The sequence below is a fragment of the Arabidopsis lyrata genome (genome assembly GCF_000004255.2).
Source record: "Arabidopsis lyrata subsp. lyrata unplaced genomic scaffold ARALYscaffold_1, whole genome shotgun sequence".
Lineage (NCBI taxonomy): Eukaryota > Viridiplantae > Streptophyta > Magnoliopsida > Brassicales > Brassicaceae > Arabidopsis > Arabidopsis lyrata.
Genome location: NW_003302555.1, coordinates 8,212,772 through 8,239,619, shown reverse-complemented (window position 1 = coordinate 8,239,619; position 26,848 = coordinate 8,212,772). Strand labels below are relative to the sequence as shown.

Genomic DNA, 26,848 nt, shown 5'->3' with positions numbered 1-26,848 from the left:
AACAGAAATATCTTATCTTCTTCTTCCTCTTTCGCTCTCTCCTTCCATGGAGATTCTCGATTACTAACATTAACATGTAGACACAACCAAAACTTTACATACTCGTGAATTTAATTTCTAAGTTTGACGTAAACACACTAATCTATCCTACCTATTAATTTTGATGCTAATTTTTCTTTAGTGTTGTTGTTTTCCTCGAGTGGAGGACAAAGATCAACCAAAAAAGGGAAAACAAAAACTGCCAGAAAATTCGACTTTGGTTCTACGAAAATTTGGAATGGAATCCAACGTCGGGAGCTCGATCGGTCAAAGTCGAAATTTTCAGAGAAAACTCCCAATTGTGCAATTGTGCAACTTTTAACCAATATTTTCTTCAAAAGGCTTCTGATACATCATTTTCAAGTTTGTAAGAATTTAGCATGCAAATACAATAAGTTAACTAATTTTAAAGAACTCGTTTACAAAAAAAAAAAAAAAAAAAAAAAAAAAAAAAAAAAAAAAAAACTAATTTTAAAGAACTAAAAGAACACAAGAAGTATTTAGCCAAGTAGCCAACAATAACACTAGATGAAGAAATTACAGAATACAGATAGACTTAACAAGCAAGGCCCCAAATTTAAGAGGAACTACATAATTATTTTTCTCTTTTCGTATCTTTGATTCTCTTTGTAGACTAAAGAAATCTGCTAAACCCTATCAAGTGAAATTGGATGCATATCAAAAAAGAAAAGAAGAAATGAGTGATAGATCAGAAGGAGAATGGACTTGAGAGAGACTCGTCAAGTTCTTTGAAACCTGCGTATACATTCTCCGTCTTGTTCGGTGGCCGAGCCAGTCTCCTAACCTCTGTCATATACCTGTTCGTAAGACAAAATATCTTTGTGTTTTCAGAGATTCTTGATTTTAAATTATACTTCAAAATTAGGAGTGGGCAAGAAAACCAAACCGAATCGAACCAAAATGACAGAGACAAACTTGCTTGTTTCCAGCGTTTGCAATCTTATCACGGGCCCCTTGGTTAAGAGCAGCTTTGTTTTCTAGCACAAACGACCCGCCTAGTATCAGAGAAGACCTGGTTGGACTCGAGCCCATTCTATCTGACAATACAGACATTGCCCATTCACGGAGCACCACTATAACAGAATGAATGAGGAGGATTCTTGGATTTGGGGGTGGCACAACGGCTGCATTGGATAATAAACGGTCATACGAGTTGAGCACAGGTTCAGCTGCGCCTTTGCAAGCCGCTAGAAGAGCTTTAGCTATGACTTCATCTCTAACATTTTCAGTCCTCTCTGATCTCTCCTGTAAAATTTTCCGCAAGATGCACTCAAATTCAGTTCATAGCCCAATGAAATGAATCAACAACTTAACGAGAAGGAGGAGCTTACACGTGCAGCTTTCTCGAGGTGAAGGCACAAAACATCAAGCGGTAAAACAACTCCATCGCCAAGGTATATATGAGATCCGACTCTCTTAAGAACTGCACAGGTTTCAGCTACCCCACCTTGTGAGAGAGCTTGGTCAAAGAGTCTAGCCCATGTTTCCCTTATTATGCTTGAATCAGCATCACCAGAATAGTTGGCAAAGTAGAGCATTTCCAGACAGATCTGCATAGAGTGAAGCAAACAAGTAATGTAAAGCCTACATAGAGAGTCGACGATACTAGCACTGAATCTTTCTAATTCAACAGTTTGATCTTATGATTTCCCAATTTTAAAACTAGGATACTGGTGCAACAATTCTCAGCATGACCTAAAACAGTCATTATCGACTTTAAGGTAGGTTTAGTAGGAATAGAACCTACGACTTTACAGAATATCAGCTAGGTTACAAATAGAGAGGAATAGTGGCTCTCCTTTATTCTATGGCTACTTCTAGAAAACCAGTTAACAAGCCTCAGCTGCTTTATCGGCAACAATGTTACTAATTAAATCTTCAAAATTTATTATCCGGGCAGCCAACATCACATGGCAGCTGCTTCGCCTGCTCCAAAGCGGGTGAAAAAATCTTCTAGAAGGGACCTTGGAGAGTTGGATTCCAGAAGTCTTCTCAAGATATCAACAGGCCTATTAAAAACCAGTTCCATCATACCCATGGTGGTAAAACAAACAATCTTTCTCCTTGGCAAAATATGCTGGGTCGAAAGATCACCTCTGGCCCAGAGTTTTCCACATGCCTTTTCATAAGATTCTCCAGAGACTTCGATTCCACAGTATTCTAGTTCTGAATATAATGATTGGACAGTAGCAGCAGTATCAGGAGAGGGGAGCACATCTGCAACAAAAAGCATACGTCCTTCAATAGGAATGGAGGACAAAACTTCTCGTAAAGCCCGAGAACTCCTTGAACTTGGCCCTGAACTGCTGCCAACCTGAGAGTGCACACTTGAATCTCTGCTAACAACAAGAAAAGAAGACATAGCAGGTGGCGATGAATCTGAAAGGACAAGAGTTCCAACAGAATAGTGTGCTGTTTCAACTTTCATAGAGAGGTCTTCATTCTGAGTTCTACCGGCTATAGATGGGGCCCCAAAACCAAGTCCAACACCTACACCCAATGGAGGAGATGGCCTAGTTGAAACCACTTTCAGACAGTTTGGAGTCTGGCGGTGGTTGTTGAACCCACTGAAGCTAATAGTACTACCACTTCCACTTGAGGAAGTGGAAAGACATCCTCCTGCCATCTGATAATGCTGCAACAAGGTGCAACCATTTCGATTCTAGCATGGACAATGGTGAAATGCTGACTATGGATGGCTTGTTAGATCGACCTGCCACTGCTGACTGACGATTTCCTTGGCTCACATCCTTCTGATTTAATAGATTCCTTTCTTCTGCCACCTTCTTAAGAGCCTTCCCCATTTGGCCCAAAAACATATGCTTGAAGTTTCATCTCTTCAGTGCGGGCATATAAAATTTGCCTTTCATTATCAACAACCATCTCTACAACAGGATCTACAGCTCCAAACTTGAATACATTTGGCACAACCAACCTAAAACCAACAGAATTGGGGATAAGTGTTTTTAAAACTATCAGAAAGAATATGCTATTGCGGAATTCTTTCGAGCATAAGGAGCTAGAGATATAATAAGGAATGCTGGAAGCTTGGTTTATCTCAGATTCCAGAATCAAAAAGCAGAGAGAACAGATAAAAGAAAAGGACATAGAGAATGTGTGTACCTCGAGATCATACTACCTACGCCTGCAGTAAGGCACACTTTACGACAACGTTTATTCCAGCCTGAGCCAGTTGTATATAGCAGCTCATAAATGTGACCATCACGTCCAGCCATGAAAATGCGTCCTTTATTGGTACATGTAACGCATGTCATTGTCACTCCATCTGATGATATTGTATAGTCAGGCAGAGATTGTACTGAAATTTCAGCATAAGGATCTCTACCATAAGGTCCTTCAGTGCAGCACACTCCAACAAGAACCAACTGATGAGAAGTAAAGTTTTCTAAGAAAATCACATACAGTACACAAAACTAAAGAAAGTTGTGATCAGATTGCATCATTGAAAAGAGTCACCTCAACAGGAGTTGCCAACACCAAAAGATATTGAATAGCTTCAACAAAAACTCCAGGTCTACATTTCGCTAGACCAACCGCACAAATTGCATGTTCCTCCCCACTATACTCAGGACACATTGCCCATCCCTAATTGACATACATTTATCAAAACAAAGGACAACTACGAACGAAAGTAAGGCAATCTCAAGCTTCTATATTCCCCTGTAACTAAAAGGAAAAGCCAAATTTACCTTTTGTCAAAACGCGACAGAAACAAAGAAGACGGATGCCCAAGCCCGTGGAATCTCCGGAAAAATCCCACATGATGCCGTCCCTTCCCCGCCGGCTATATTATAGCTCTCAATAAGTACAGAAGGCAATTCCCAAGTCTCACCAACCTCACTCAACGGCGGCGAGAGGGCTTCTCGGCAAAAACTATTTTGCCTTTCCTTTCCGGCTAACCAAGTCGGGTCGAACTTTGTTGTTACCTTGTTCGGGTCGGGTCAATCCGTTTCAAATTATACATTAGTAGTTTTCTTCTTTTTTTTAATCAAATAAATATCTCTTCAAATTGTTTTTTTTATCAAGGCCAGGTTTTAATCGTAACAAATTGGGACTGACCCAAAAAATTTGGGAATTCTTAAGGGGAGTTATTTGAAACGATATTATTTTTAAGATTATAATAAATTATATCTATTGTTTCTTACTAATTGGCACACTAGATTATTATCAGAACTAATTAAGATCATAATGATGCAAAATTAAGGTCCACTATATATGTCCAGAAATAATACACCAAACCAAACACATCAATATAGCAGTTATGCATTTCAGAAATTAATTTGTCTATAATACATGTGATGAAAGAAAAAGGGTGTTTACCTACCTTATACCGTTTTATCATCAAATCCTCTTATGCTCGGAAACCAGACTGCCAATAGATGTATTCTGGTCCGATATGTATATGTTGGCGAAAGCGATCTTGATGCAATGCATGCGAGAAACTATTAAGGCTAAACTTGATCCCCAAGTTGTGTAATTATCTTTTAGTTAGTTTTCCTTTTATTAGCTAAACTCTTCTTGTATAAATAGAGACCTTATGGTTATGTTAATAAGACAGAAACAATTCACATATCTATTTGTCATGGTATCAGAGACATCGATCTAAAAACCCTAATTTTTTTATCTCTCTCGAAGAACGCCTCTCAGCCTCTTCAACGTTACTCTCTATTCTTCAAACACATCAAAGCTTCTCGGCACCAGTCTTCTTCCTTATTCACATCAAAGCCTTTCGGCACAGATTCCTCTTCTTTCTCTCTGTTTTTCAAACCATAAAACAGAGCATCTCTCTTTTCAAGCCTCTCGGCAACTCTCTTGTTAATCTCACTTGAATACGATGGCGTTAGCAACTACGGACTCTCAATACAAGAAAATCTCTCCTTATGATCTGACTTCCAATGATAATCCGGGTGCTGTTATCTCTCAACCATTACTCAATGGTTTGAATTATGATGAATGGGCTCTTAACATCCGAATTGCTCTTAGCTCTCGCAAGAAATTCGGATTCCTTGATGGAAGCATAGCTAGACCGGCAGATGGAGCAAACAACCTTGAATATTGGATCGCTAATAATCATCTCATCGTCGGCTGGATTAAACTTACAATTGAACCAAAGATTCGTTCATCCATCTCCACTCGCGAGGTAGCTCGTGAACTCTGGGAATTAATCAAGAAAAGATTCTCTGTGAAAAGTGGTGCACGTCTGCAACAGCTCCGCAACGCCTTAGCTACCTGCAAACAGAATGGCTCCTCTATTGATGACTACTTCGGCCGTTTGACACGATTATGGGATGGAATTGCAGAGTCTACCAATTCGAAGCGATGTAGCTGCGGTAAGTGCACGTGTGATCTCAACACTGCACGAGACAAAGAGCTTGATGTTTTGAAAGTTCTTTGGAGCTGTTCATGGAACTGTTCGATCTCAAATATGCGCAATTGCTCCTCTACCTGATCTTGACACAGTTTACCAAACAATTGTTCAAAACGAAACAATTCATTCTGGAATATCCAAAGATGCTGAGCTAATGAGTTTTGCTACTCAAGTTTCAAGATCCACTAGCTCTCCACTGATCCGAGATACGTCTAAAATCGCCGCTTCTTCATCCAATTCATTCAATCCTCGCTTCGGACCTGGAAACCGTGACCCCTCACGATATTGCACTAGTTGTGGACGCACGGGCCATGAAGTATCAGCGTGTTTTCAAGTTGTTGGCTATCCCGATTGGTGGGAAGATCGTCCTCGCTCTAAGCCAGATTCACGAAGCTTTGGACGTGGACGTGGACGAAATTCTCAACCACGAGCTAACAACACTGAAATTGTCTCCGCTAATGTTGTCACTACCACTCCTAATAAGCCACTGACAGATGCGGATCGTCAAGGCTTTCATGGCTTCACCGATGAACAATGGAGCACTATTCAACGTGTTTATGGGACAGGCAACTCCAATGATCGTCTAAGTGGTAAGAACAATGGTCTTATATGAATTTTGGATACAGGCGCTACACATCACATGACGGGACGTGCAGATTTATTTCAAGATCTTCGCACTATCTCTCCTGTATCCGTTAGACTGCCTGCCGGAGAAAACGTTTTGTCTTCTCAACAGGGGACAATTCATCTTACATCACGTTTATGTTTGAAAAACGTTTATCTTATTCCTGGATTCAATGCAAACTTGATATCTCTTGGACAGTTGCTTACTGATAGTTTTCTCGTCGGCCAAATGACTGATAGATTGTTGGTTTTACAGGACCGAATTACCAGGACGCTGATTGGAATAGGTGGACGTGAGGGAGAAGGACTGTACCGGTTCCGCGAGATTGAGATTGTGGCATCTAATCAGACAAGTATTCATAAGGACGTCTCTTTGTGGCATTTGCGTTTGGGTCATCCTTCATCTCGGGTTCTCGATAAGATTCCTGGTGTTAAAGATTTATCTACTATTAGTTCTGAAGTTTTAGATAAAAGTTGTGAAATTTGCTTCCAAGCCAAACAGACTCGTCAATGTTTTCCAGATTCTTTGAATAACGCAAAAGAGATTTTTGATTTAAATCATTGTGACTTATGGGGACCGTACCGTTCTCCTGCATTTTGTGGCTCTTGTTATTTCTTGACCATAGTGGATGATTGCTCTCGAGCAGTGTGGTTATATTTGCTCCCTAACAAGTCTTCTGTTGCGTTTAATCTTCAGAATTTCTTGGCAATGATTGAACGGCAATTCTCCAAGAAAGTAAAAGTTATACGAAGTGACAATGGAACGGAGTTTCTTTGTATGACTCGATTTTTTCAAGAAAAAGGAATTGTTCATCAAACATCGTGCGTTTACACACCACAACAAAACGGTCGTGTCGAACGTAAGCATCGTCATATTCTAGAAGTTGCTCGAGCCTTGCGTTTTCAATCAAACCTTCCAATTGAATTTTGGGGTGAATGTGTCCTTAGTGCAGCATACTTGATTAATCGTACTCCCACACAAGTTCTTCATGGTAAAACTCCGTTTGAGATACTCTATGGTCATGTTCCCTCTTATAAACAGTTGCGTGTCTTTGGTTGTTTGGCTCCTGCCCATAATCTTGATCATCAAGGTGATAAGTTCAAATCTCGGAGTCGTCGATGCGTGTTTGTTGGCTATCCCTACGGCAAACAAGGTTGGCGTCTCCATGATTTAGATCGTAAAATTTTCTTTGTTTCTCGCGACGTGATTTTCAAAGAAGATAATTTCCCATATCTTGAAACACCAATCACTCCGGTTCCTCCTATATCACCTCCGACTTCGGTTACTCTTCACGATGAAGCTATACATCCAGAGTCTCTTACGCCAGCGCCTCCAACAGTAGCTTCGACATCTCATAATGACACTTTGAGTTCGTCGGATCTGGTTAATGAGGTTCCAAAGTTACGTCGTAGTCAACGTACGACGGCTCTTCCTGTTCGTCTTAACGATTACGTTGTTGAAACAATCTCAAAATCTCGTCCTTCTTCTCCCTCCGACTCACCTACTCCTCAGCTATCCTCAGGTACTGATCATCCTCTCTCTAATTATGTTGCTTGCGATCAGTTCTCTTCTGCATATTGCAGCTACCTCGTTGCTCTCACCACCCCTGTTGAGCCTCGATCATTTAAAGAAGCAATGACTTATGAGGAATGGAAGGCGGCTATGGGCAGCGAAGTAACATCGTTGGAAGATAACCATACATGGGATCTTGTTGATCTTCCACCCAACCGGAAACTCATTGGCAGTCATTGGGTCTTCCGCATCAAGCTTAAATCTGATGGATCTCTAGAACGTTACAAAGCTCGGTTAGTGGCACTTGGCAATCATCAAGAAGAAGGCCTTGATTATAAGGAGACTTTTGCCCCTGTAGTAAAGATGACAACGGTTCGTTTAATATTGGATATTGCAGCTAAGAAACATTATGAAATTCATCAAATGGATGTTCATAATGCTTTCTTACACGGTGACCTTGACGAAGAAATTTATATGAGACCCCCACCTGGCTTTACTATACCGGGTGACAAGCGTGTCTGTCGTCTTCGTAAGTCAATTTATGGACTTAAACAATCTCCTCGGTGTTGGTTTGCAAAATTGGCGGATGCTCTTTTGAATTATGGATTCAAGCAAACTCGATCAGATTATTCTCTCTGTTGAGTCTTTCACCAAGTGTTTCTGATCTTGTGATAAAGCTCTAACCTTTATGTTTGTTTGCTGTAGTTTGTTATGCAAGAAAGAAACAAGACACGAGATTTACGAGTTCCCAAGACCAAATCAGTCAAGGTACGTCTCGGAGAGCATCAACCAGCTCTCAAGGCACTCTTATCTTCTACCGAACAGTACAAGCTCTCTATGTCACACCACTCTCACCCTTTACAGAAAGAAACCCACACCAAAGAGTTACACACAAGAAGACACTCAAGAATAAAACCCTCAAACCCTTGTTTCTCACAAGTCTCTCTCTAGACTTTCTCTCTCAATAATGACTGAATGGCTTATCCTCCAAGCTTGATGACACTGTCCTTTTATAAGCTAAGCCTTCGCCGTTCTTGCAGGTGCTACCCGACAACACTGTACGACCAGTGACCATCAAAGCACCAAAACGCTCTCACATCTGCCGTTTCTTGTTCCTGGGCTTAAGTTGCTTAGCAGACTCCGACTGGGCCTTGACCGGCCCATTCATTTCAACTCAGCCCACCTGTCTAAAGACAATCACCTGAAACGACAATCTCCATCTTGATTGCTTTAGACAGAACAACCGGAGAATTTACCTCCTCCAGTCAGATTCTCCGACATCCCTGTGCCGGAGCTTTAGCTCCTTCGAGCTAATGGTGGTGCCTAAGCACCTTCAAGTTACTCAACCCATCTTCAAATTTCTTCACCGGAACTGATTTAGTGAGTATATCAGCCGGATTTTCTTTTGTGTTTATCTTCGAGACCTTTAGAGTACCTTCCTCGATTTCATCTCTGATGAAGTGAAACCGAGTGTCGATGTGCTTGGTCCGTTCGTGGTGAACGTTGTTCTTCGCTAAGCAGATAGCGCTTTGAGAGTCAGAGAAGATTTCAGCTTCATCTTGTGGGAATCCAAGCTCATCGGTGATTCTCATCAACCACAGTGCTTCTTTCGCAGCTTCAGCCAGTGCCATATATTCTGCTTCTGTCGTAGACAAAGCAACAACTTGTTGAAGACCAGATCTCCAACTAACTGTGTTCTCTCCCACTTGGAACACATATCCGGTAATTGATCTTCTCCTGTCTAGATCCGCTGCGTGATCACTGTCACAATAGCCTCTTACCTTGAATTCTTTTGACTTTGTGAAAGTAAGCTTGAGATCAGCTGAATTTCTGATGTATCTCAGTACCCATTTCACTGCAGACCAATGTTCTTTTCCCGGACAACTCATGAATCGACTTATCAGGCCTACTGCGTATGCGATGTCTGGTCGTGTCCCAACCATGGAGTACATCAAGCTCCCAACAGCACTCGCATACGGTATGTCTTGCATTTCAGCTTCACATTCAGCTTTGTCATCTGGTCTCGTGCTGTATAGTTTGAAGTGAGATCCCATTGGAGTCTGCACTGGTCTGCTATCTAGCATGTTAAAGTTCCTTAACACCTTTTCCAGATACTCTTGTTGAGATAGCTGTAGAATGCCTTTAGTTCTGTCCCTGGTGATGTCAATTCCCAAAATTCTCCTTGCCTTACCCATGTCTTTCATCTCAAACTCCTCACTCAAAACTTTCTTTAACCTTACCATCTCCTCCATTTCCTTGGCAGCAACCAACATATCATCTACATATAACAGTAAGTAGACGTAGTTTCCTTCACTTAGACATTTGAAATACACACAGGGATCAAATTTGCTCCTGGTGTATTTCTGAGATTTCATGAACTGGTTGAATCTCAGGTTCCATTGTCTTGGTGCCTGTTTCAGACCATATAGAGATTTTTTCAGCAAGCATACCTGGTCTCCTTTGCCAAAACCCTCTGGTTGTTCCATGTAGATTTCTTCTTCTAGATTCCCATGTAGAAAAGCTGTCTTAACATCCAACTGTTCTAGCTCTAGGTCTTGATAGACCACCATAGATAGCATCAGTCTTATGGTAATGTGTTTCACCACTGGTGCAAACACCTCATGATAGTCAATCCCTTATATTTGAGAAAAACCCTTTGCAACCAGTCTAGCCTTGAATCTTGGATTTTCAACATCTGGTATACCATGCTTTATCTTGAATATCCACTTGCATCCAATGACCTTTCTGTGTTTTGGTCTTTCTACCAGATCCCAGGTATGATTCTTGTTCAATGACTCCATCTCATCACCTGCTGCTGACTTCCATTTATCTCCATCTCTGCAGTTCATTGCTTCTTGAAAGTTTTGGGGCTCTTCCAGATCAATGACATGTGACATTGTTAGAGCATACTCAGCCATATTTCCATGGTCATACCTGCTAGGCGGTTTGATGTTTGACCTTCGACTTCTGTCCCTTGCTAGCAGGTAGTTATCCAACTCATGTGGAGAGTCATCATCAGAAATTGCCCCTTCATCAACCGTTTCAGGCTCATTCTCAGCTCCATCTTCAGTCTCCACTGATGGGCTATGATTTTGATGAGAGGTTTCTCCTGGACTGTCCAATGTAGCTCCATCTGCAGTGTTACCAGGTAACTCAAAGGTTACTTTCTTCCTTTCCATCTTTGATACTTCTTTCTCTGTATCTGACATCTTTCCTATGTCCTTGTACAAAATATCTTCTCTGAACGTCACATCTCGACTTACTATGCACTTCTTGTCTTCAATACTCCAAATTCTGTATCCTTTTACTCCTTGTGGATATCCCATAAACACTCCCCTCTTAGCTCTTGGTTTTAACTTACCCTGCTTAACATGATAGTATGCTAAGCACCCAAATCTTTTCATGTGGCTGTAATCAGGTTCTCTTCCTGCATAGACTTGTTCAGGTATTTGAAATCCCAAAGGAGCAGATGGAGTTCTATTCAGGATGTAGACAATAGTAGATGAAGCTTCAGCCCAAAATGATTCACCTAGACCAGTTTCACTCAGCAAGCTTCTTACCTTCTCAAGAATGGTCCTGTTCAGCCTTTCTGCCACGCCATTTTGCTGGGGAGTATAAGGACATGTTTTGTGTCTTATAATCCCTCTTTCTTTGCAGTAGTCATCAAAGGTTTTGTTGCAGTATTCCAAGCCATTGTCGGTCCTTAGAACTTTCAGTCTTTTACCACTCTGATTTTCAACTAATGCCAGCCACTCAACAAATTTCGTGTAGGCTTCATCTTTGGTCTTCAGGAAATAAATCCACACCTTTCTTGAGAAGTCATCTACAAAGGAGATGTAGTATTGACACTTACTCAGACTAAGAGTAACATTTGGAGATCCCCAAAGATCTGAATGAACATACTCTAGAATTTCCTTTGAGGTATGTTTTCCTGTCTTGTAGGGAGTCTTGTGAGATTTTCCAAGAATGCAGTACTCACAATGTTTCATTTCTGACAGGTCTCTTTCATTGAGTAACTTCTTCTGAACCATTATTTTCAGGTTCTTGTCACTCATATGGCCAAGTCTGCTGTGCCATATCTGAGTGATATCAGGAACGCTTACTGCCACATTGACCTGTGCAAGTGCAGCTTCCCCATCAAGGATGTACAGAGTATCTTTGTAGTCGCCTACAATTACTTCTCTATCTCCTTTAAACACTCGAAGTCTATAGTCCTTTGACTGATACCAGCATCCAAGTGTCTCCAATTGTCCCAAAGATATGAGATTTCTCCTAGCAGTTGGTGAATACCTTACCTTGGATAAAATGACTTCACTTCCATCATAGTTAACAATTTTGATTTTTCCAATTACAGTGATCTCACAGGCAGTGTCATTCCCCATCAATATTCTTCCCCCCTTTACCTCTTCCACATCAAACATTAGATCTTTCCTCTTTGTCATGTGGTAAGAGCAGCCTGAATCCAGTACCCATCCTTCTCTTGGACCAACCTGAGATGCTGTCAACATCAGTGGTTCTGCTTTTGGGTCATGAGCAAGGCTGGCTTCTCCTTTCTGACTGCTACTAGGTTGAAATTTCTTTGGACAATCCTTCTTTAAGTGTTCTTCACTTCCACAAATCCAGCAGGTTCTCTTCTTTGTCACTTTGGACTTACTTCTGCTAGATTTCCCTTTTGTTTGACTCCTTTTATCTGTTCTTCCTCTTGACTGCACAAATAGACCTTCATCAGCAGATTTCTGAGTTGTCACTCCCTTTTGCTTAAGCTCTAGTTCAATAGAATAAGCTGATCTGATGATTTCTTTAGTGCTGATAGTCTGTTTGCTGCTGCTGTACTTCAGAGTGTGAACCAGATTATCATACTTCTTAGGTAAGCTGTTCATGAGTATAGCAGCCTTGTCTTCTTCTCCCATCTCTGCATTTACGCTTGAGAGATCTAACACCAGCTTGTTGAATATATCCAGATTCTTATCCAGACTCTGATCTTCCTCCATCTTGAAGCTGAAGAAGCGTTGTTTCAGGTAGAAACGATTTGGCAAGGTTTGTGCTTGATACTCATTTTCCAGAGCAGTCCACATATCATATGCAGTAGGCTCTTTCATCACCTTTCTCAGTACAGGATCTGTCAAACCATGACCCAAGAGATTTCTGACTCTCTGATCTTTCTCATCCCATAGTGGATCTGACTTTTCTCCCTCTTCTTCAGGTTTCTTGGGCTTAAGCATGGAGCCAAAACCCAAGATCTCCAACTGACCGCGCATCTTGTGCTTCCAGAGAGTAAAGTCACCTTCACCATCAAACTTACTGACTTCAAACTTGCCTTGAGTAGGTTCCAACATCTTCCTTAGTCTGAAACTCACCCAAAGTTATCACCTTTTCAGGTAAAATCACCAAAGCTCACACCTTTCCTCTACTTTCCTTCTGTAAAACCCTAGAAATAACCTTCAAGACCCTCTACCCTAGCACCGGTGAAGAAATGAGTCTTAAAGGTGAGACCTTTCCGAGTTTTTAACAGTAGACACCTTTAGAGGTCTTAAAGCTTTTAAAGATTGAAACTTTACCTTCAGAAACTTCTGGGAACCTAGCTCTGATACCACTGTTGAGTCTTTCACCAAGTGTTTCTGATCTTGTGATAAAGCTCTAACCTTTATGTTTGTTTGCTGTAGTTTGTTATGCAAGAAAGAAACAAGACACGAGATTTACGAGTTCCCAAGACCAAATCAGTCAAGGTACGTCTCGGAGAGCTTCAACCAGCTCTCAAGGCACTCTTATCTTCTACCGAACAGTACAAGCTCTCTATGTCACACCACTCTCACCCTTTACAGAAAGAAACCCACACCAAAGAGTTACACACAAGAAGACACTCAAGAGTAAAACCCTCAAACCCTTGTTTCTCACAAGTCTCTCTCTAGACTTTCTCTCTCAATAATGACTGAATGGCTTATCCTCCAAGCTTGATGACACTGTCCTTTTATAAGCTGAGCCTTCGCCGTTCTTGCAGGTGCTACCCGACAACACTGTACGACCAGTGACCATCAAAGCACCAAAACGCTCTCACATCTGCCGTTTCTTGTTCCTGGGCTTAAGTTGCTTAGCAGACTCCGACTGGGCCTTGACCGGCCCATTCATTTCAACTCAGCCCACCTGTCTAAAGACAATCACCTGAAACGACACTCTCTTTGTCTTTCATCGTGATGGAATTTCTCTTTTGATTTTGGTATACGTCGATGATCTCATTATCTCCGGTAACTCCTCCTCGGCTATACAAGAATTTAAAGATTATTTATCCTCTTGCTTTCATATGAAAGATCTTGGTCTTGCTAAATACTTTCTTGGTTTGGAGATTGCTCGTCATTCTACATGCATATATCTTTGCCAACGTAAGTACACAATAGATATTCTCACCGACGTCGGTATGTTAGGCTGCAAGCCTGTGGGATCTCCAATCGATCAGAATCACAAGTTGTCTCTCTCTAAGAGTATGGTGTTACCAGATCCAGTACGATATAGACGACTTGTTGGCCGCCTTGTTTACTTGGCATCGACCCGACCAGATCTTTCTTATGCCATTCATATCTTGTCGCAGTTCATGCAAAAACCAAGAGAAGAGCACTGGTCTGCGGCTCTCAAAGTTGTCCGTTATTTGAAAGGAACGATTGGACAAGGGATTCTTCTCCGAGCCAATTCTCCACTCCACTTAACAGGTTGGTGTGACTCCGATCACGGCAGCTGTCCCTTATCTCGCAAGTCATTAACAGGATGGATTGTTCAATTTGGTGATTCACCAATTTCATGGAAATCCAAGAAACAGAAAACAGTCTCACTATCTTCCGCAGAGGCTGAATACCGTGCAATGGGTGCTGTCACTAAAGAACTTCTATGGCTCAAATCGTTGCTGTCTGAAATTGGCATTGATCATACTGCTCCAATGTCTCTTCGTGTGATAGATAAGCTGCATTGCACATTAGTGCTAATCCTGTTTTTCATGAAAGAACTAAATACATTGAAGTCGAGTGTCATTTCATTCGTGATTGCATCATTGCTGGCACCATCAAACCGTCCTACGTCCCAACATTGGATCAACTGGCTGATATTCTAACTAAAGCTTTGGGACGACGGGAGTTTCATGCTTTCTTGCGCAAGTTGGGCATTCAAAATTTGTACGCTCCAACTTGAGGGGGGGTATTAAGGCTAAACTTGATCCCCAAGTTGTGTAATTATCTTTTAGTTAGTTTTTCTTTTATTAGCTAAACTCTTCTTGTATAAATAGAGACCTTATGGTTATGTTAATAAGACAGAAACAATTCACATATCTATTTGTCAGAAACATGTAGAGTTAAGAGTCGAAACCGATGCTGCGGTGCAGCCATAATAGAAACCCATCAAGGTATAATCACATACCACCAGTGACTCGTACGTGAACCCATATGACATGGACAAATATGGCTAGGCATATGAATGAATATCTTGTTATCCCCATAGAATGGATTTGGACAGGGTTCACGTTCATACTTAGAATGACCTTCGAAACTCTTAATTTGTCATACATATTAATTAGCGTTTCAGCATATATATGGTAAAATCTCGTATGTTGATTTGTCGTATTTTAGAGAGAAACTTTATCACTCAAAACCTTGTATAAACTTGTGTGCTGGTGAATAGTTTTGGATGAATTTTTCTAAAAGAGTGGCTGAAAAGTGAAAACTAATAATAATGAGAATTTGTAACCCCGCCTTACCTAATATACACATTTGATAACAAATCATATACGTATATATAACTAAAATTCATTGAACCTTGATGCATCTAGGTATAATGACATACAAATGAATGTGCATGTCTATATTCTATGCAATTATGTAGGTGAAGCGGATATCCAGAAAATTTATGATATTTATTATTCGATTCGTTTTAACCGAATACTTGATTTTGTGATTTGCTTTGATTCGGAAATTTCCGGATATCCGAAAATTCGAATATCCGGATTTTTTTGTGATATTTGCGGATATCCGCTTCGATACATTAAATATTTTTTAAAAATTTTGTAAACTACAGAAAATAACAAAATATTATATATTCAAGTTTCACGCTTTTAAAAATAAGTTCTTAAAAACAAACGTAACCATTGTTGATATCATCGATCAAAAAAATTCCAAAAACCAAAACCCGATAATTTAAGATGCCAATGATCAAAACATAACATGAAAGAAAAATGATCAAACTAACATCTTAACATAAAAACATTGGTTAGAAACTGAGATTACAAATACAAGCCCAAAATATACAAATACATATAATATGCATATATATACATAATTATATATTCTAATATATATATCTAAAAATACGGATCGAAGCGGATATCCGACTTTTAAAAAAAGCAATATTTGATATTTGCTCCGGTTTTTACGAATATTATATTTCCCTATTTGCTTTGTCCCAAAATTTTACGGATATCCGGATTTTTCGAATCGAATCAAATCGAATACCGAGTCGAAGCGGATCTATCGAATATTTTGCCCAGGCCTACAACTATGTAACCTATCCATTTTTTCAAGATTCATCATTGATTGTTTAATATCCGTTCGGTTTGGAAATAGTAGTATTTGTCATTAAATGAAGTTTAAGAAAAACAGACATATTTCACTTTTCGTGACTTAGTGAAACCATTGTTTCATGTCTGTAGACTACCGACGGTAGTGTATCTCTTTTCCATGGGCTATGAAGACAGACTCAAACGCAGTCGCATGAAAAAAAAAGCGATTACAATAAAAACCACACGTCTTCAGTGTAAACAGTAACGTGCCGTGTATGGACAGCGACTTTTATTTGTTTCTGTTATTAAAAATATTATAGTGACATAATTAATTAACCTATCTGTCGTTATTAAGTAAACCACGAAACGACAGAGAAATAACATGCAATGAACTCCCTCTCCAATTAATTACCTCGATTTTTTTAAAAAACTACTTTTATACTTTTCTCTTTTGCTAATAAAATTCACCGATGGTCATTTGGTGTCACCAATTGTTTAAAAAATATATTAATGATCTAACTACCAATTCTTCAAGAACTCTGTTTTTCTAGTAGCATGATGTGTTTGGTCTCTCGTACGGGTTGTCAATCCCAAAGATACATCAAGGGACGGCGTAAAGTCGTTGGGTATGTGTCATCTATATGTGTTTCACCATTCGAGTTGACTTTTGTCTGATTTTCTAAAGTTTTAAATTTGCAGGTGTATTCCATACAGACTCAAGATTTCGAGTGATGGCACAATTAGCAATGAATTTGAAGTTCTTGTTATTTCATCACAAAAGGGTGTGTTCCCAAATGTACTAACTTTTAGCAAAAGCAGAGGAACATTCTATGAAGGATTAATGTTGCCGTCAGGGCCGTGAAAGAAGAGTTTGAGCTTTGGCCTGAACAACATCTTCGTCAAAGGATATGGATGAAACTTGATGAAGCAAGAGAAGCTTGTAGAGATTGTTGGATGAAGGAAGCTTTAGATGTTTTAGTCCAAAGGCTCTCTTCACCATTAGTGAAGCCTATGGAAGAAGACAAGAACATTCCACTGATCTCTATCTGCTGAAAAAACCAATCAGACGCGTGTTCTTGATCACTTTGTAGATAACATTTTACTCCTGCCTTTTCGTGAGGAGTATACTACTGCTCAAGGAGAAGTGTGTACAGAGCAACGAAAAGATTGTAGATTTCAGGTATGTGGAGCAAGACAACATCATGTGAACTTGGCCGAGATTAGTTTGGGTTTCGGTTTTGTTTACCAAAAAAAAACGTTTTGTAATTGTTGTCATGATGTATCCGCAACTGCTTAGGATAAATGGAAGGAAGAAGATAAAAGCAAAGAGTGCAAACAAAAAGTTGTACAATAATGTTGCCTCTCTTTGTATCTCTCCTCATCGTCCTATCTGATTTGACAGTGAATATATGATCTAAATGAAACTAATAAAGATAATATTCAGAAAACCATTTTAACAAGAAAACTCCATGATACAGGGATTTTTTTTGCAGATATTTGTTATTATGACTTTCAACTAAGAAGAAAAAACCTATTAATCATGATAATAAATAGGCAAAACCGACAGCTATGTAGGACTAAATTTTTTAAAATGCTATTCTTAGTTCAATATAGAGAGATATAAGCTTGAAAATCAAGTTTTCAATAAAAGTTAGGTTTGGTATATAATCCAAAAAAAGGAAAATTTAGGTTAGTCACGATGGTGGGATCACTCACGATGGTGAAGACATGAAGAACATGCTGGTGAGGTAAAACAGAGATTTTAAAAAGTAACATGAGAGATAGAATAAGAAAAACTTTGATATATTTCATCTCTCGACCCCTTTAAATAGAGGTGAGCGAGGCTTGATAAATAGAGGCCATAGTAGGAGTAGGAATAGAGTGAAAATATATATGAGATGAACTAGCAATTTACCCCGGAAAAGAAATGTTCCATGCCAACATTGTGGATTTGAGGAGAAAAGTTGAGTTTGAATTAGTTGAGAACGTGTCTAACCTTTTGTGTTTTTCAATTTTACGTTTTATTTTTCAAAACCAATTCTTTTACTTCTATTAAATTGTGAAATAATAAATATGTGGCAGATTTTTATTGGTTAGATGACTTGTGATTTATAAGAGAAAAAGCTAATCATATTAATTTATATTTTTATATAATTATAATTACATCTTTTTGAAAGTTAAATATGATAATCAATTTATTTAACTTGTTTTGTATTAGTTACTTTTAATGTTTTAATCATCAAAACATATATATTAATTAATTTAAAACCCGTTTTGTAATTGTTTAAATATTTTGATGGCAGAAACTGTAAAATTCCGTAAGTATAAAAACAATAATCTTAACTCGTCTCACTATATAATTGATTAATAGATATATATTGACTATTTTTAATATTTTCTTTTTATCAAGTTAAAAAATATCTTGATCTAATTTTTTTTTTTCAAGTTAATAATTTACATTTTATAAATTATAAATTTATTAATATTTAACTTTAATTTTTTTTATGCACGTTTTTTTTTGTTAGCTGAAATATTTTCAAAAATATATTATGTTGTTTTGTGTGTATGTTTACCAAATTTTGATTTTATGATTTATAAAAATAATTGATGTACTATATTATTTAGTTATATTTATCATTTGATTTGAAAATTTTGATATATATGAATTTATTTTTTTACTTTCGTTTTTTAACTTTTAAGATAATAGTTAAATATTTTAAAAGCGATTTTCTATCGAAACTGTTGATAGGTTAGTTGGTAAAGTATCATGTTTTGGGGGAATAGTGGTGGGTTTGATTCCTCAAAGCCTTTTTCGTGGATCCTCAACTCAAAATTGAATGGGTGTTTAGGTTAGAACCAAAACCGAACCGATTATTTTGGATCGGTTCTCCTTTTTCTTTTTCTTTTTCTTTTTTGACAATCAAAGATCGATTCCTCAAAGATCGGTTCTCCTTTTTCTAGTTTCTGGGTATTTCGTGAAGCTTCTCTCGGATAAATCAAGCTTAGAACAGAGAGAGAGATCCGATTTCTTTTTCTTTTTCGACAATCAAAGATCGATTCCTCAAAGATCGGTTCTCTTTTTTCTAGTTTCTCCTTCTAGGGTATTTCGTGAAGCTTCTCTCGGATAAATCAAGTTTCAAGAAGAGAGAGAGATCCGATTTCTTTTTCTTTTTTGACAATCAAATTCTTTTTCTTCTTTGACAATCAAAGATCGATTCCTCAAAGATCGGTTCTCTTTTTTCTAGTTTCTCCTTCTAAGGTATTTGGTGAGCTTCTCTCGGATAAATCAAGCTTCAAGAGAGAGAGAGAGAATGGAGGATCAGGATCTGTTGGTGATGGGGGTGAGGGGATTTCAGGATAGACTCTCGAAGATTGAACGTAGTCTTATAACTGCAACAAAAAGTCTACACAATCTGTCTGGAGATTTTGAATATATTCAATCTTCGACTCGAGGATTTCGTACTCTTCGTATTGCTCTCGAAGAGCAATTATGGAAACTCTCACGGTCTAACCCGGAGATTCTACGCTATGATTTATGTTCGGTACGTCCTTGTGGTTTGTTTGTTTGTGTGGGTTTGACCCTTTTTTGGGATTTCAAGTAAATACTTGTTTGATGCAGAACGAGTTAGAGAGGTCGACAATTAACATAGGCGAGAGTTTGGCGGGACTTTCTAGCTCCGAGAAGGAACTGATGGTCTTGTTGGAGACTATTAGCAAGGAAACTTCCGCGGTCTATAGCGATTTGGAGGACAATGTGAGTGTTCGCTTACTGTTTTCTTAGCAATAGTGGAAATTAATTTTGTATGTTTTATTTTGGTAGGATGAACTCATTAGAGGCAAAAATCTTGATCAGAGGTTGAAAGCACATCTAAATGGTGTAAGTAGCTAATGCTTGTTTCATAGCCGTCTATTCCTGGTTTCTTTTCGTAGCTTACTCTAGTGTTGTCTCTACTTCTATCAGGTTAACAAAACTATGAATCGTGTGTCTGCCTCTTTAGAGGATCATAAGAAAAAATTTGATATGCTTTGTAAAGATATTCAAACTTCATCAGACGCATTCAGCCCCTACCAAGATGCTCTATCTACCTCGGTAAGTTTTCAATGTTTGCATAGTCCTTTTGACTGGAGATTTCACATTTTCTATTGTTTTCATACATCTTATTGACTCGAGAGCAACAAACATTAATCTTTTCATCCTGTTATTTTTGTATCTATAGCTGGTGTTTACCATTTCCAAGCAAATTCATTTTCCTCTTTTAAAAAGATTTCTGGGGAGTGATGAGGAAAAAGCAATGGGGAGCCTGACAGATGCAGAGCTGCGCATTGTTGATGGGATTCTCAAATATATTCCAGTCTTGCAACTGAGACGCCTCATGAATACTAATCCTCATTCTGATATCACCATCATCAAGTGCTGGGACAGAGTTCTATTTTCTTACTGGAAAGAAAATAAGGTACGATCTTTCCAAACCTCTCACCTAACCTAATAGCTTTTTTTTGTTTGGGCTGGCTACCAACACTTATAGAATTCATAGTTAAAGCCTTCTAACGTGTGCTTGTACCCATACTCGCTTACTTTCGCTTTTCCTTTCTTTCTATCCTAGCTTTGCACTGCAGAATATTGAGCATATTCATTTTCTAATCAATCTTCAAACAACAACTTTATTGTTCTTATCTTAGGATCATGTAACTGTGGATGAATTTGGGAACAGGTGGTCCTCAAAGATGGGCGATATCATAAACCAACTAGACCACGGTAAACATGCTCAATTATTAATCTTACAACCGAGTTCTAAATGGAAATAAATACAAGTTAACCATCTTGTCTTTTTTCTGGTAGAGGTATGCTGGGCAATCGTTATCGTTGACCTTGTTAGTGCTGTGAGACACATCTTGAGACGCGACACCCAGAAAGTAAAATATTCTGCTCAATATCTTGTTGATTTCACAAGAGCAAATTCACGTTCACGTTCTAGTTCTAAAAAGAACAAACCCGGCCATTCTTGTTACGCTTGTCCTGTTCTTGAGGGGTTGAAGTATGTCCAAGAAAACGGAATCGAAACGGAAGCAGCACGTCCCTTTGATAATGCTTTTTGCAAAAAAGGTTTTGAGCGAAGGAGTTCCTTGAACCTAGCGTACATCAAAGATGTGGTGAAATTGTCGAGCATTGAAGAAACAATTAAAGCATTGGATAGGCATCCTGTTGCAGCTACCATACCTATCTTCGAGCCAGAGTACTCAATGATTGGAGAGGTAAATTCTTTTAATTTGCAGAGAGAACAAACATATTTGTGTAACTTTCTTTTTTATTTATGCCTTTGTTGATTTTGCAGAATATTTACCGGGGCCGTACTTCTACCATTTCAAGATATAGTACTACTCATGCCATAAATATTACGGGTGTGGGAAAAGATAAGAAGACTGGTGAGAAATTTGTTTGGGCGAAATCAAGCCACGGTTTGAAATTTGGTGTTGCTGGATACATGAAGGTGTCAATAGAGATGATGATGATGTGCCTTACGACCGGTAAGTATGGGGAGTTTGTTGACAACCCATTTCGGTCTCTGTTCGAATTTGTGTACCCAACCCTTCTCTCCGAGGAAGATGAAGAAAAACGCAAGAGACAAGAGGATGTCACTTCGAATGCTTGATTCCAAACTGGTGGAACAGACTGATGTAGGGAGACTAATCGTTTAAGACTTTCAAAATTCTTGTTTAATTTCTTATTTTCCTTTGTGGGGTTTTTAGGTGTTTGCCCTCTTTGCAAAAGAAAACCCATACAATCCGATCCTACCCTTTTTGTGGTTGTTCTGAAACAAACTTGTGAGAGCAAACAGCTTATACTTGCTTTCTTCTAGAGTTAATTGATCAAGCTTCTGTTTTTCCTTTCCCCAAAAACAAAAACAGGTGAGCGTTAATAATATTAACATCCAATTACATCACTTAATGTGCATTTGAATTGGTAAAATGGTTTTATAAAGATTAGAGCCAATGGACAGACAAAGGACGAACACTCTTGACATTCAAATCAAAGTTACAGCAACAAAGAAGTCATTAACTCATTACACGAGTAGCACACAACAAGCGAAACATTGAGAAAATAAAATGTAGCCACAGCACCATCTGGAGAAACAACTCTCAGATCGATAGTTTACATGATAAATACATAATGGGACAATAGGGTACTTCTTAACACATCAACATCTTGAATTCAAGCGACATCTGGTTTGGTTTTCCAGTCGTTGTTCTCCTTATGACAGCATGGAAGGGAAAACCGTGACAGGTTGAGAAGGTAATGTAGAAGTTTGCATTCTCCGCCTTGGCCTTCAACTTCAGATTCGGCTCCCGGGTTTGCACAATTACATATAATAGCTCCAATGGCTTTGCCCACTCCATTAGCCTGATAGATTCCCAGTGGGAGAACAATGTGATTTCCGCGTACAGAAGAAACAACTCCTTGTGTTCTTCCATCTCTGATTTCCTCAACAAGTAGAATTTCGGATTATTAAGCATATTACCGAGCCTCCACCTATCGTGAGGCAAACGATCTGGCATAGGACCTTTGAAGAAATCATCCGGGGCAAGTGTGTCACCTTCCACCTCTGAGGTACACACACAAGTAGAGATGGAAAACATTAGACACACAAACAAAACAAATAGATGGAGAGAGGTTTGCTTGTGCCCAATTGGTTTGATTAACAATTTACCTGGAGTTTGCGGCCTGTGGAGCGTTGTAATCAAACTCAAGGAACAGTCTTCTTCTTCATCTTTTTGAACGGCAGCCCTTGTTTCAAACTCGCAAGTGGAATTGCGCATTATCAAAGAATGTGATGCTTTAGCATCGGTATGATCCTCAAAGTCGGTAAGATCCTCAAAGCCGGTATGATACAGATACTGGAAGTCATGTGGATCATCCGAAAATTGAAAGTTTGTCCCCTACAAGACAAGATCTCAAAATAAGCAAAGACAAAACAAAGCAAGAAAAAGAGAGATCAATTTACCTTTTGCAGATTGTAGCAACCAAGTCCAACTTCAGCCAAGAATTCCTGTTTGAGAGAATTGAGTCAAAACACACACATATATTTTGCATAAACAATTTAGAATCAGTAGTAGTAGTAAATTACCATAGGTGGAACCGCCCAGTCTACCTTCTGGGGATCAGAACATATATCTTTGTAGACATCACATTCCGGCAATTCTCCCGGAGCCATTGGTTCATATGTTGGTGAATCGGGTTGTTCATGACAGCTGTCAGTTGGTGATTGTGAAGAGGGCAAGGATGGTTCATATTCCTCCACCGGTGGTACAAAGTAGACATCTGGATCGCCTTCATCCTCATAGTAAAGAGCTCCTATACGCTTCGGCTCATATGGGTACGGTGGATCAGGAAAAATAATGAATCCCTAAGAAGAAGAAGAAAAAAATTTAATGCAAAACATGAAAATCGCTGGTCATCCACAGTAAAATCCGATTACCTTACGACCGTAGGCGCGATCATTAGTGCCTTCTCCCAGGAACATTCTTGGAAAATCTCACCAAACCCTAAATTCTAAATTCTGATAAGAGAGAGAGAGGGAGGATTGATTAGATTCATTAGACTCAGAACCCTAAATTTCACCTATCAAACCACAATATGAACATTTATGAAAATTGAAAAGAGTAGATCTCAGATGAGATCCGATGCAAAGCGAAACGAAACGTAACGTACCTTTCCTCTCTATCGCCAACTTACGATTAAGGTTTCGTGTTTATTATAAAGTTCTGTTAACCAATTGACAAACACGTTCAAGTAGGGCTCAAATATGCTCATTTGATACTACGGCTCAGTATCTCTATTTGGCCCAACTAGCCCGGTTATTTTGATGATGACTGAAGTTCAAGTAAAAAGAGATTTTCATGTTTTCGAATTAAGAATTGAATTTTTTATTAGTAAAAAGAGATTTTGGCATCTTCGAATTAGCTAAGTTCTGTAACTGTAAAGTTTTTCTTGTTGATTAAAAAAATGTTTAAACTTGTCCCAAACTGACCGCATATTCCTTTTAGACAGGCCCGGCTTATAGGCCAAGCATGTGAAGCAAAGGATTAGGACATCAAAATTTTGGGGACATTTTTTAGGCCAATTTTCTTAAAGTTTAATTTATATATATAAATTATATTATAAACCTCTTTTTTAAAAGATCAATATTTTGGTGGGCTTCTTTCAATCATATTTGTGGGGTTTAAATTAAAAAAATATATAATTTTGTGTATAATCTACTCTTTTTCTAAGATAATTTTTTGATAAATATGTGAATTTTATTAAAAACAAAGAGTTTTTATTTTACTTTTTCCAGCAAATGAAGAGTTAATTTACAAAATAGTTTTAATAGATTAGGATCAATTAACCTTACTAAATAAATGTAAAAGATAAAGTAAATTTAACAAGTGAGCATAGGTTAAAAAAAATTTTGTATAAAAATGGAAAAATGGTATGCTTTTCTTAATTTGCGTAGGGCATCCGAAAACGTTGGACCGGCCCTGCTTTTAGACGTGAAAAAACGAATTTTCTTTTTCTGTTAAGTTTCTAATCTAATAAGTTTGGTTAAGAAAAATCACTTCCACTATCTACGAAAGATCAAAGTTTGGTCATTATTGTCAATATGCTTCTACTTCCGCAATCACAGGTGGTAAACTTCTTCTGGAGATGAACAGGATTTTAAGGCCTAATGGATACTTCATTTTGTCAAGTAGTAATGACAAGATTGAGGATGATGAAGGTAATAGAACGACGTTTGAGCACTCTCTTGTTTTCCATTATATATATATGAAATAACCTAATCAATAGAAAAGCCTCATTCCCAACCTTCCACAATATCAATTGCTTTTGCACCGTTTTTCTCTGTCATTGTTCACTCTGTTTTTGTCAATGTCGGTGTTTCTATCCACTGAGAAAGAATCTTGAATTTTTCAAGATATGGACAAGATCAATACTGATGACTTGCTGGTGAAGATATTATCATTTCTTCCAACAAAAGTTGTTGTAACCACTAGCATTTTGTCTAAACGATGGAAGTTTCATTGGATGCGGGTGCCAAAGCTTGAGTATGATGATCGTGACACTAAACCTTCCAATCGCCGGAGGTTACGACGTTTTATCAAAAGGACATTGCCACTGCATAGAGTTCCCGTTTTGGAACGCTTGCGTCTCGAGCTTAGTTCTTTACCATTTCAACCAGAAGATATCAAACTATGGGTTGAAGTTGCAGTCTCTCTCTCTGTGCTGGAGCTTAGCATTGACTATTATTCTCATCAATACAAATCTGCTACATTGCCATTTTGCTTGTACACCTGCAAATCGCTCGAGACCCTCGCACTCTTTGATGCAATTCTCATGGTTGTTCCTCGTATGGCTTGTCTTCCATCTCTGAAAAACTTGCTACTATGTGGAGTGAGATACGTAGATGAATCTTTTCAACTACTCGATGTATCTCGTACGGTTTGTTTTCCCTCCCTGGAAACTTTGTTCCTTAAAGACGTAGTCTTCTCCGATGAAAAATATCTCGATCGCTTCTTGCCAATTGCCCTGATCTTGAATATTTGGTCATGGAACTACATGAATATGATACTATGGGAGCTGTCCACATCATTGTACCTTCTTTGAAGAGTTTATTATTAGTTATAGATTGTGATCATTCTCCCGATGTGGTTGAAATTGTTGCTCCTTCTTTGGAGTACATCAAACTAAATGATCACAACAACAATAAATTCTTGATAGAGAATATGCCTAATCTTGAAGAGGCATACATTGATGCTAATATCTTTGAATGCGAGAAATTTCTTGGAGCTTTCACATCTGTTAAGCGTCTAAACTTGTGCTTAATTAATGCTCCAAAGATCCGAGGTGATATCTTTTTTTTTTAAAATCTTTATATATGAAATTTAAATCTTAGTAGTTATCATTATTATCTAACGTTTAGTTATGCTATGAGCAGGCTAGGAATTTTTTTTTTTTTTTTTTTTTTTGGTAAAAGAGCAGGCTAGGAATGTTGCTGCAATTTGCTTCAATCAACTCAAAGTCTAAAGATTTGTACTTGTAAACCATATTGGTCGGTAATACTTCTCCGGTTGCTCAAAGGATCTCCTAATCTAAAAGTCCTAGAGGTTGACGGCGACAATGTAAGTTTCATTAATCTATTATAGTACTATATATTAAGACTTTGGTCTTAATCTCTAGTGTTTGATTTAACTTACATTTTTCGTTCTCAGAATATTCCCGAATGTTTTAAGGCTCCACTGGTTTGCTGGGATCAAGTGACACCTGTGCCAGAATGTTTGCTGACGAGTCTAGAGACTTTCAAGTGGACAGGCATACCATCAAGACAAGAAGCGAGAGATATGGTTGGTTATATAACCAATAATTCTCGTTGGTTAAAGTCTGAACCGGCCCGCGGGACATATTTTCCCGGTTCGATGATTCATGTCCTTATTCGTGGTAATGATGTTCTTTTTCTATAATCTATGGAAAACCGCATGTCGTTTCGTGTGTACTAAACAGCGAACAGTTTTGATCCTGAAAGACGAAATGGTAAAACTTTTAAACGATAAGATCGTTAGGTCAGAAAGAAAAGAATCATCTTCTTCCACCTCACTTTCTTCCCAAATCACTGTTTTTTATGTTTTTCCTCTTCGTCACCGTTGACTTTTCGCCATTTTAACCGACATATAAAACTTGTAATTAAACAGATAACAA

The 26,848-nt window shown here is 38.5% G+C and overlaps 4 protein-coding genes and 2 pseudogenes across 4 annotated transcripts; 4 read left to right on the top strand and 2 right to left on the bottom strand.

Annotated features, from left to right (window-relative positions):
* Positions 1 to 502: 502 nt before the first annotated feature.
* LOC9329112 lies at positions 503 to 4,423 on the bottom strand (annotated as a pseudogene).
* A 1,060-nt stretch (positions 4,424 to 5,483) lies between these two features.
* LOC110225093 lies at positions 5,484 to 6,631 on the top strand. Its single transcript, XM_021013839.1, has 2 exons — positions 5,484 to 6,039; positions 6,330 to 6,631. The coding sequence occupies exons 1-2, from the start codon at positions 5,604 to 5,606 to the stop codon at positions 6,368 to 6,370; spliced, it is 477 nt and encodes a 158-aa protein (XP_020869498.1). The 5' UTR covers positions 5,484 to 5,603; the 3' UTR covers positions 6,371 to 6,631.
* Positions 6,632 to 16,674: 10,043 nt separating this feature from the next.
* Positions 16,675 to 17,256, top strand: LOC9329111 (annotated as a pseudogene).
* A 1,702-nt stretch (positions 17,257 to 18,958) lies between these two features.
* LOC9326396 lies at positions 18,959 to 22,000 on the top strand. The gene is made up of 8 exons (XM_002893002.2): positions 18,959 to 19,661; positions 19,739 to 19,873; positions 19,940 to 19,996; positions 20,081 to 20,209; positions 20,337 to 20,573; positions 20,800 to 20,875; positions 20,960 to 21,372; positions 21,453 to 22,000. Exons 1-8 carry the CDS (start codon positions 19,431 to 19,433, stop codon positions 21,768 to 21,770), a joined length of 1,596 nt encoding a protein of 531 aa, XP_002893048.1. The 5' UTR covers positions 18,959 to 19,430; the 3' UTR covers positions 21,771 to 22,000.
* Positions 22,001 to 22,113: 113 nt separating this feature from the next.
* On the bottom strand, positions 22,114 to 23,923 carry LOC9329110 (UPF0725 protein At2g20620). The gene is made up of 6 exons (XM_002890287.2): positions 23,828 to 23,923; positions 23,595 to 23,675; positions 23,244 to 23,522; positions 23,121 to 23,165; positions 22,827 to 23,055; positions 22,114 to 22,721 (listed from the first exon to the last, which is right to left on the bottom strand). Exons 2-6 carry the CDS (start codon positions 23,637 to 23,639, stop codon positions 22,309 to 22,311), a joined length of 1,011 nt encoding a protein of 336 aa, XP_002890333.1. The 5' UTR covers positions 23,640 to 23,675; positions 23,828 to 23,923; the 3' UTR covers positions 22,114 to 22,308.
* Positions 23,924 to 25,035: 1,112 nt separating this feature from the next.
* Positions 25,036 to 26,808, top strand: LOC9329109 (F-box protein At4g09920). Its single transcript, XM_021012445.1, is given in 7 exon segments — positions 25,036 to 25,655; positions 25,658 to 25,977; positions 25,979 to 25,999; positions 26,135 to 26,168; positions 26,171 to 26,274; positions 26,365 to 26,496; positions 26,654 to 26,808. Coding segments are annotated over 7 exon segments (1,338 nt in total). The 5' UTR covers positions 25,036 to 25,072; the 3' UTR covers positions 26,798 to 26,808.
* Positions 26,809 to 26,848: the final 40 nt, after the last annotated feature.

Bases quoted from the DNA above. Each gene is read 5' to 3' on its own strand.
- LOC110225093 (XM_021013839.1), top strand. From the start codon at position 5,604: ATGAGTTTTGCTACTCAAGTTTCAAGATCCACTAGCTCTCCACTGATC. The intron at 6,040-6,329 runs GTAAGAACAATG...TTGGTTTTACAG, and splicing joins CTCCAATGATCGTCTAAGTG to GACCGAATTACCAGGACGCT.
- LOC9326396 (XM_002893002.2), top strand. From the start codon at position 19,431: ATGGAGGATCAGGATCTGTTGGTGATGGGGGTGAGGGGATTTCAGGAT. The intron at 19,662-19,738 runs GTACGTCCTTGT...TGTTTGATGCAG, and splicing joins TACGCTATGATTTATGTTCG to AACGAGTTAGAGAGGTCGAC. The intron at 20,574-20,799 runs GTACGATCTTTC...TTCTTATCTTAG, and splicing joins CTTACTGGAAAGAAAATAAG to GATCATGTAACTGTGGATGA.
- LOC9329110 (XM_002890287.2), bottom strand. From the start codon at position 23,639: ATGTTCCTGGGAGAAGGCACTAATGATCGCGCCTACGGTCGTAAG. The intron at 23,056-23,120 runs GTAAATTGATCT...CTTGTCTTGTAG, and splicing joins GTTGCTACAATCTGCAAAAG to GGGACAAACTTTCAATTTTC. The intron at 22,722-22,826 runs GTAAATTGTTAA...TGTGTACCTCAG, and splicing joins CCACAGGCCGCAAACTCCAG to AGGTGGAAGGTGACACACTT.